Source organism: Epinephelus lanceolatus, chromosome 6 (assembly GCF_041903045.1).
Source record: "Epinephelus lanceolatus isolate andai-2023 chromosome 6, ASM4190304v1, whole genome shotgun sequence".
In the NCBI taxonomy this organism is placed as follows: Eukaryota; Metazoa; Chordata; class Actinopteri; order Perciformes; family Serranidae; genus Epinephelus; species Epinephelus lanceolatus.
The window spans coordinates 24,617,742-24,628,164 of NC_135739.1; the positions used below are offsets into that span (position 1 = coordinate 24,617,742).

General features: G+C 39.4%; 1 protein-coding gene across 1 annotated transcript; it reads right to left on the bottom strand.

Moving 5' to 3' along the window:
• Positions 1-341: 341 nt before the first annotated feature.
• srek1ip1 (SREK1-interacting protein 1) lies at positions 342-4,077 on the bottom strand. The gene is made up of 5 exons (XM_033621079.2): positions 3,934-4,077; positions 3,256-3,303; positions 2,286-2,432; positions 1,868-1,946; positions 342-1,553 (listed from the first exon to the last, which is right to left on the bottom strand). Exons 1-5 carry the CDS (start codon positions 3,944-3,946, stop codon positions 1,319-1,321), a joined length of 522 nt encoding a protein of 173 aa, XP_033476970.1. The 5' UTR covers positions 3,947-4,077; the 3' UTR covers positions 342-1,318.
• Positions 4,078-10,423: the final 6,346 nt, after the last annotated feature.

Genomic DNA, 10,423 nt, shown 5'->3' on the forward strand with positions numbered 1-10,423 from the left:
AGTGCAAAGAGCAAAAGCAAGCTCTCCAAGACTGTCAACATTGCAGGGAAGGTGATTGACAAGTCACAGAAACAACTCAGCGATATATATGACAGAGCTGTACACAGGAAGGCTAAACATGTAACTGCAAATGCCTCACATCCATTACACTCACAATTTGAGCTGCACTTTTTTTCTATCTAAAGCATCATCCTTCAACTCACATTTAAGGTATGTTGCTGCCCTCTACAGGAAAAAAACGAATTCTATCTGCTTAATTATCATGAGTATTTTCTTCCACGTTAAATGCTCTGTTGATGTCATTATAAATTATTTCCAAAACGACACTAAGGCAGTGGAGATACAAATATATATGCATTTTATTACAATAAAAGAATACTTAATGTGGAGAGCCAAATAGACAGACTGAAGCAATGGCAAATTGTGCAGTGGAAATAAACAAAGCTGAATAAAGAGGGTCAGTTAATGACAGTTCCCAAACTTTACACACAATGTTTTGGAATGAAGTCTTAAAATGTCCTGATGGTTTTCAATAAGGTGTGGTTGTTTAAATGATAAAAGCTTTTCTTTGACAATAATCATATGAATTACACTGTGTCACCAGGAACCTGCAGAAGCCTTATTGTACGATAAAGCCAGCCCAGTAAAAGTACAGTATAAACATTAAAAAATACAAACTAAAAGACTGAAACTCCTTTTTGTCGACCAATATTAGCCGTCGTTCAACTGCTGCCAACTTGTCAACACAGACAGATTATTGTCAACACTGGTCTCATACTCAGTCCTTGTCATCCTTAGCAATTCAGATCATGTCAAATTACATTTGGCTTTCATATTTAACCTTTTGCAATGTTTTTGGATACAGTTTCAAAAAAGTATTGAAGCAAAAAGTGTAAAAAAGAACAAAAACAAAACAACAGCCTCTGGGAATTCATAACTCGACATCCACGTTTTCTCCCCTCAACTGCATTTCTTGATTGGACTTGCCCAAAAGGCTGTGCTATGTGTCACTTTAAGATTTCTCTGCACGCAACAAAAGTTGTCATATGTGATATAACACTCTGGAAGGACAAAGAAACACTATATCAGAACATGTTCCCTGGCTTTGTACATGTTACCAAAATGATTCAGGGAACCCCAAACACGTTTGCTTTTAATTTCCATGATGGTATAAAACATATCTGCTGTGTACAATGTACTCTACAGTTGTTTTTTTTATGCCCTAATTAATCATTTAAACCCATGTCTCAATAATGTACACGTTACATGGACTGGAAAATAAATATCTTGGACCTCCAGACACTGCCACTCAGTTTCCTCAGTCACTGTCTGAGGATTCACTGGAGCTAGAGGATGACGAGGATGATGATTCTTCTTTTCTCTTCTTCTGTTTCTTCTTCTGATGCTTCCCGTGTTCCTTTTTGTTCTTTTTGCTTTTCTTCTTCTGGCTTTTTACTTTCTTTTTCTTCCTCCTCCTCTCGTCGTCAGACGAGGAGCAGTAACGGCTGCGTTTCTTTTTCTTCTTTGTGGTGTCGTCACTCGATGAGCAAGATCTGGAGAGTGGAATAAAGAAGGTCACAAATGTGTAAAAATGAGCACAAGAGGCAAACACATCTCAGATTTCTGAACATTTTTTATTTGCTGCCTAAAATAACATCTGATTTTACTGGTATTTGAATTCTCTGTGTTATAAACCTCTTCACTAGCAGAGAAGAAACAAATCAATTAAGAGAAACAGTATAGGAGCATCACCAGCTTCAAAGTCTCATTATCCAGTCTGGGACGGTATACAAACTGTTAACATATAAAAGAGTCAAGTTTAACGTGGACTAATGAATAGAAATTTTTCAAGGTAGAAAACGATTACCTCTTTCTTGACTTTCTGTCGCTGCTCTTCTTCCGTTTGTGTCTCCCTTTTCTACTATCGTTGTCATCATCATTGGAGCCTACACAGATTTATAGACAGAATAGTAAAGCCGTTTTTACTGGAATAACAGCTGCTCTTAAAGTGAAAAGGCAAGTAACACAACTGTAAAATCTGATGAAGTAGGTCTAATAATAGCAACACTGAGATGTCAACCACTTGCACATCTGAGGCAAATTACATTCTTGTGTTGTCTAATTCTGCCCAGTAAACTTAGGAACAAAATAGAAACTGTAGAGATTTTTTTTAATCAAATGTACATTTTCCTTATAAGTAATCATCTTACTCTATTTTCTTTCATTTATTATACGACTGACTGTAGAATACGTTAATAAAAGAGTGTGAGGGTCGTAATATTTACCTCTGCTTCGCCCCAGCTTCTCAGTGCGCTGAGCTGCAGGTACGTCCTCGTCACTCTCCTCGCTGCTGGTGCTGCTTACATCCAGGACAATGTCTTTCTGGGGGTCAACTCTGACAAAGTTTCGGCACTCAAAGGTCAAATGGCCCGCTGAAAAATACAAACATCCAAGGGAAAATGGATGAAGAACTATGACAAAGCAGGAAAACTTATTGTTTAAACTTAAGAATTATAGGTAACCCTCTCAGGTGCTACAAAGAAACATAATCAGTGCCTAGTGAATAATGCTCGACTTACAAATATACTCGAGCATTTAATTATCATTTAACTACTCACTATTACCATTATTACCTCTGGATTAAATACAATTGTAGGAACTGCATAAATTCCTCACTGGGGCTTTACATGAGATCCTACCTTAACTTTAACAAGCCCATATCTTCCCAGGTTAATCAGGGTGTCTACAGGTCCTTAAAAAGTCTTGCATTAAGTTTTCTTAAAATAAGGCCTTTAAGAGCCTTAAATTGTCTTAAATTCAGATTCTATGGATATTAAATTTGTCACACATTACTGTGACAGACTCAATGACTGTTTACAATCATTGAACAGACCGAAGAATTGCAATAATAAACAGAATTTATGACAGCAATGAGATTTCATTTTCTTTCTACATTTAACACATTAAACGTAAACTCACCCAACTGATGTCATTTTGCCTTACTGTTCATTTTGCACTGACATAAGCGTGTTTACTTGAAAAGAGTACTTACACGTGTGTCACACAGACACACACTAAGTATAATGTGTATTTCCATTGTAGGTTTGGTCTTAAACTTCAAGGTGGTATTACAAAAGTGTTAAATTTAACTTAGTTATATCTGTAGACACCCTGTTAACAAAGAGACATACATCAACACACAAGAACACTTCCTTTAACCTGTGCTGAAACTTGTGTATCAAAAGCTTTACTTACGATATCCACATTTCTTGCACCCAGCTCTGATGTTGTCCTTATTAGGACCTGTGAGATAAGAAGCAATCAGTAAACAGTGTTTGAAGTAACTAGGCTAACTGGCTGTATACATGCACACACGAATAGCAAGACTAGTATGTCATTATACACGTCAGCTACATGACGCTAAATAACTGCATTTAAAGTGAGCGGTTATAATAAGCTGCTTTAATTCCTATTTGAGCATACAGAACATGTCAGATGGGGTTTAGCCTGATATGTCTGACGTTACTGCAACAATCAACAACAAACTTAAGTTCCCACTATGAGTGAGTTCACATTAGCTAACGTTAACTTTGCGTTTCTTTCTGTTGGTGAGTAACATGTCAGGTAACTAACGTTAATGCTACTGCTTATTGGTAGCTGTGTACCTACATTACAGCACTACAGATGTAAGATAGACATTTATAAAGAAATAAAACAGCGCAGTGTATTTTAGACGTTAAAGTTCCTTTTGTGTGGTGAAAAATATCGTTTAATGGTTGTTTGGTGTGTTAGCGTACGGCTAGCGTTTAAGGTTAGCACCACATTGTTAAACCACGGCTTTACTCTGTTTGCCTTTAGTTTTCCTAAATAAACCACACGAGTCATAAATCTGAAAATACAGACTTAAATATAAAAATAAATTATATTACCGACCTGGGGCAGCCATTACGTTCTCCACTGTAAAACCAAAGAATTGATGGTTATTAAAGGCGCAAATTTCCACGAGTCTTCACTCAAAATAACTCCGGCCGGAAACATTTGTTCTAGAAACTACTAGTTCCGCCTTCTCTCTTGTTCTTCTTTTCCCCCCTCAAAATTTTAATGACATTACTGGCGCATTACCGCCACCAGCTGGACGGGAGTATAGAGTTTGCACTGGTATTATGTAAGGACTTGGAGCCATACAAGACCCAGCTTTCAAGCCAGCTTTAAAGAGCTGGAGAACACATCAAATAGTCAACATTGGATCAGACAAACAAAACTTAAACGCCTCTGTTTTGAATATCTGTGTTTAATCCGTCATACAAATCATTCAAATAAAAACATAGGCCTAATGATTTACAGGCAAAATGCTCCCTTCTCACTTAGGCAATGTTTGTATGAATTGTGAATACTAGCTCAGTGTAAGGGTGTTTAGCTAACATGTATCAGAAGTGTCCAAAATAAGATAAGATAAGACAATACTGGGGAAGCCTGCACTTTACAGCAGCTCTAGAGTGATTAAGTGCTAAAAAACGATCCGAATATTACACAGATACAAATTAGATAAAATAAAAATCAAATAATATAAAATCTGTATCCTCCTGAGACCCTGCGTCCTCATATGAGGAGATTACATTTTGGGTTACCTGCCCCTTATGCTTTATTTTGCTTAAATTAGATCTGTTGTCCTTGTTTGTGAACACTTTTATACTCAGTCTACAGCTGATCCCAACACATAGGTGGACATGGTGCAAAACCTGATCAGATTTTATGGCTGAAACTTGTCTGTAGTTTGACTGAGCATACAGATTTGACCAATTTTAGCAATTATAATACATGCAGTTAATCAGGAAGTACTCATTTGAGGACACTGGGACTTTACTATTGTAGTATCCTAGCATGTCATGGAGTACAGAGCAGGGGAAATGTAACAGTTACAAAACAAATCACAGGTCTTTTAGATATGTTGCATTATTTGCAATTTTGTTTTTGCACAGCCATGTTCAGGCATTGAAATGAACAGTTCTGAACACTATTAGAATTGGATAGTGACCTCATACACAACACATTAAACAACTGTTGCATTGTTTGTAATTTTATTTTTGCACAACAGTGTTCAGGTATTAAAATTAAACAGTTTTATAATTCATTACACACTTGTGACTATTAAAAATAAACCCATCGTCCTCATTTTCTTTCCAAAAACTACTTACTGTTCAAAGACAATGCTTAGTTTTTTATACTTATCAGGTCTTACATGCCCATATAGCTCAGAGAAATCAAAAATGCATAGCAAACAATAGCTGGGTCTCACACTACATACACATTTCACTTATAAAGATACTGTATGTGATTAACAATGACTGGTGTCATGATTGGTGCCACATGGGCATGGGTTGCCATATAGAGTGGTGCAATGTGTGCCATGAAGTGTTGAGAGAAAGAGTGTGGGCTACACCAAATCCAGATCTAAATCCTATTTTGTAAGCGCTTCCTGAATTGCTCTGATCTTGAGTAATTCCACGCATCAAGTTCCTCTATTAAAAAAAATGCAAAGAATTTTTCAGAAACAATATTTGCCCTGCGCTTGATTGCTTTCCCAGTAAAGCCAGTTGTGGTTTTTGTCAGGGGTTAATTGAAGGCAGTCGGAGTCAGACTGGCAGATGGAAAATGTCGACAGATGCAGGGCCCCCAGACATGCCCTCATCATCGTGTCTGTGACTGTGACACACATAAACACACAGACACACACACGCACTCAATCTCGCTCTTGGTCTTTTGATCATGCCATCTGCCTTTGTGACTGTTCTGGCAGAATTAATACTCCAATTCACTTTATTTACAATAATAAATGACATTATGACAGCCAGTGTTGGCTAATCAGGCAATGCCTCACGATAAGCTGCCTCATAGCTCTGAAGTTCCACTCAGTCAGAGGACTTTGATCCACTCCACCTCACCTTATGAGCTCTCGTAGTCATCTCACATGCTTAAAAACACATTACCTTACTCTGGTTTTTCAAAGAAATGCTCTATTTCAGCCTCTAACCAGATGTACCTGCACTTTTTCTCATGTTTTATTAACAGAATCGCAGAAAATTGAGCAGATTTTGTTCCATAGGTGATGTTTTTGCATCAAAATATTTGAGCTGTGATAAAAATGAGAACATTTGTCTGAAGACTTAACATTACTGAAGCAGTATCCAGCCTTAGCAAAGCTTTTCTTCGGGCTTTTCAAACAAACTTCTACTCCTATATTGGCTTGCTGTTAAGAAACATAGATTATTTAACAAGGCTAAAACACAGATCAAAGGGAGCGTGCTTTATCTCCGTGTTAGTTCATTGCCTCGGGTGAGATTAAAACACAGAATATTTGTTGGAAACCTGTGCAGCTGATTGAAACCTGTTAAACACAGGTGATTTCTGCTCTGTAGAGAAATGTTAAATTCACTTTTCAGCCACTGGAAGGTGCAAAGAACACTCAGAGGCAAGACCTTTGACAGACACCCCCTGTAAAACAATCCATTCAGGCTATTTAACAGGAATAAGTACAGAAAATAAGAAGGCAGATTAGACACAAAAACAATATCACGTTTCCAGGAATGTAAGTTTCAAGCCCAAGACAGAAAACTGCGTGGCACACACTCACCAGTTTGTAGCATGTATAATTATACAAGTCATCAGTCTGTCTACACCAACACAGTGGAAGAAATGCATACCACCACCACCACTGTGCTGGATACCAATTTACTGTATATATCCTATTACATTCACTTTACTTCACTTTGACTCAGAGTTATCTGAAATTATTATTCCAGATGTCTTTTTTACACGTTTCATTTGTATGACCTGCGTTTTCACTCACACATGCTCACTTCAGCACATTCATAGGTTCAAAGCTCCGGTGCATTTCATGGGTTAAAGCCACAGTCTGTGATCCAGAAATCAAAGCACAGAACTGAGAGATATCACCTTAACACCGACTGAGATGCACACAGATCAAAGTTGAGCTTAGTCAATCTCTTTTTGGGTGTCTGGCTTTGTTAACTCCAGCTCTGTCAATCCTTGATCTCACGAAGCAGGTTTTTAACTCATTTGCATTCATTTTCCGTCACCGCTTATCCTGTTAGGGGCCGTGGGGGGGCTGGAGCCTATCCCAGCTGACATTGGGCGAGAGGCGGGGTACACCCTGGACAGGTCGCCAGACTATCACAGGGTTGACACATAAGCCCCTTTTACTGCCAGATTTTCAGCGAATGTTGGGCCGTTTTACCGGCAAGCTGCAAGCGTTTAGACACACAGAGCCGGATTAGAGAGTTGATCTGAGGTGCCCAATTTTCAGCCTTGTAGGGTAGTCATATTGGCGGAACCTTTTTAGTTTAAACAGACCGAGGTGGCCTTCTGCAACGGGAGGGGCTGTTGATGACTTGTGGGAGGAGCTGTTGAAGACGCTGCACGTGCGAGCCACTGGCGGTGGATAAACAGGAAACAGCTGATAGCAGGAATGAGCAGCTAGTAGCAAAAGGGAAACGCAAACCTGACAGACACTGTAAAGATGAGCAACTGGGGAGACAAGGAATTGCACGCCCTCCTCGCCCTCGCAAATGAAGAGGCCATTAACCGTCAGATGACGGGGACGGTGAAGAACGGGCCGACTTACGAGAGAATTGCCGAAAGACTGACTAGCCGCGGCTTCCCTCCCACGTCACTGTTTACCTCACATGCTGAGCTACACGTTTTGTTACTTGCTCACGCCCCCCATTGCCCTGAAAAAGGCGCATTCTGTATTGTAGGTAGGCGGCATTTTGCCACACTCCCCGATTTTGTTTTTATACTGCCAATGCTGAAAGAAGACCGATTGGACTTTCCTGCAAATTTGCACAATTCCTGTTTAAAAAGGGCTGTAGACTGACAACCATTCAAACTCACATTCACACTTAAGGGCAATTTAGAGTCATCACCTAACCTGCATGTCTTTGGACTGTGGGAGGAAGCTGGAGTACCCAGAGAAACCCACACTGACATGGGAAGAACCTGCAGTCTCAACAGAGAGGGCTCCCCCACCCTGGGTTCGAACCCCACACCCTGGGTTCCCATAACCCTCTTGCCGTGAGGTGACAGTGCTAACCACTGCAGCACTGCGCTGTTAATCCCACATTTACCTCACCTCACCTGTTCACAGAAAGAGGTGAGTGTTATACTAAGAAGCCAATCACATATGTAGGTGACTGAGGCAGTAGAAATTAAGATTTAAATAATTTATTTATTTACCGGTATTTAATGAAATTTCTTATGGACCATGTCCAAAAACCATTAATCCAAAGAAGAAGTGTAAGCAATAAATGTGGTTATTATTTTTAACATGTTAGTGTAGAGTGAGTAAAAAATATAAAAAATAAAAATATATGATTGATGTAAGGTCTTCCCTTACATAAAAGTAAACTTAAGGCCAAATAACTTTATGCTCTTTATTAAATTCACAGTCGTAATGCCAGAGGAGGCAACTGGTTGTGCTACAAATACTGCATCTTGTAGACGAAGAGGAAGAAGAAGATATACTAAATTCAATTTTATAGTTGTTTTTCTGTTGTCATGTACACACAGGCCCTGAAATACACACACATGCACAAACAGGACCTATACATGCATTAAATGGAGAGATGTCAAAGTGAGGAGGCTGCCTTGGACAGGCGCCCCAAGCAGGCTCGGGTTCAGTGCCTTGCTCAAGGGCTGGCGAACCTCTGATGCCCATGCCAAGTCCTTAGGGACTGAGCTACTGCCGCCTCCCCATAATCAAATCAAAGTGATTCTACTGGCCTAGTTGTATCACTCTTTATTACTTGTCAGTTTATCGTAAACGCCACACACACGCTGCTGGGAGCCTGTTGGAATGATGACTCACTTTTCCCAGTAAGCTTATTGGTTAGCAGGTGGGGTTTTACACATCCTCTCTGATCCTCCGAGCTTTATCTGCTCTGGAGTAGGTCAACTGTGCAGTGACGGTTACCAAGCTGATATAACTCAGTGATGGCTAACCTGCTAATCTAGCTTTGTGGGATGACAAGGAACACACTCATTGCTGATTTTCCATCTGGATTATAAACTCTTTACCTGTAGAGGTGAATATATCTCAATTTTATACGGTCATAAAAATGTATTGCACCTTTGAGAAGGGCCTTATTGGTAGCTGCTGACAGGCTGGCTCACAAACTTGACAAAGATAAGACTGTGGTAAAACATTCCTCAGTTGCTATGCTGCTGCTATTTTCCTTTCATTCTTACCTGAGCCTCACTTCTACAATGTATGTGCTCCATTTTGTTAAGGTCTGAAATAAAAATGAACCCCACTGTATTTGACATGCTAAAACACCTTTGACGATGCACCTCGGAGTTTGTTATACACCTTCTCCACATCATTACAGATGGAATAAATAGACATTTATGGTTGTGCTGAGTCTTTCGCTTTTTTTCTGTAGCCTCTGTGAGTCACTAAACAATTGAAAGAGGGATATTTTTATTGTTACCATGGTACGACAAACAAAACACCACTTTTTCAAATCTGATTGATGGGGATATGTGTCAGAGTGAGACACTTCCATTTAGTTTCTGGGAAAGTTTCTTCACTGATGTTGGATTTGAAAGTGGTGCGCACAAACATTTCCAGTAACACCAGTTACACACTGGTACTGCAGGAGCCTGACAGACTGAAGTTCCTCCTCAGGGACAGCAAAGCCCTTACTTAGATGAGACATTGACGTTACTGAACATGAAACACATCAAAGTAATGCTTAAATGCAGGCCACAAAACGACAGTAATATGTAAATGTGCAGAAACAGAAGGATCATGAGGAAGGTGGTTTTAATTTCTTGATGGAATTTATTAAATTCTCCAACTGAGATAAATCATGGCCTTTGCACAGCATGGTCAACTCATTGCAAAATGGTTTTAATAAAGTTTTAGTAATGTGTTTACTGTATGAGCAAAGTCAAAAACAAAAGATTGAAACAATCATTACTCCACTGGGATGCTAATTAAAGTTAAAATGAATGTCCTTGTTTGCCAGCTTTTGCTCGCATCCAGATTCATTACACACATCTTTGTGCCACAAACACAAGTCAAAGACATGGCTTCAAACAGAGGCGTCACACAAAGTGCTCTGTTGGTTCCTTGAGCCTTTTTCCCAGCCTAAATGTTGTTGTCATCAAGTTGTTGCCCCAACAAGCATCTGGAGATTTGGGCTGGGGGGCTGCAGGATGTTTAGGTATGAGGGACATTTTCCCACAGAAAAAAAAGCTTATTTTTTTGTGAAGTATTCTTGAGCAAGATGTTGTGGGCACACATCTACATCAATTAACATTCTTTTTAATCAAGACAGAAGCAAAGCTCCCATAAAAGATACATAAAACAGGACTCATCTTCTACAAAAATGTAGTAGCTCAG

Excerpts from the sequence above, each read along its gene's own strand:
- srek1ip1 (XM_033621079.2), bottom strand. Across the intron at positions 2,433-3,255 it reads GTGCAAGAAATGTGGATATC|CGGGCCATTTGACCTTTGAG; the intron begins GTAAGTAAAGCT and ends TGTATTTTTCAG. Across the intron at positions 1,554-1,867 it reads GACAGAAAGTCAAGAAAGAG|ATCTTGCTCATCGAGTGACG; the intron begins GTAATCGTTTTC and ends TCCACTCTCCAG.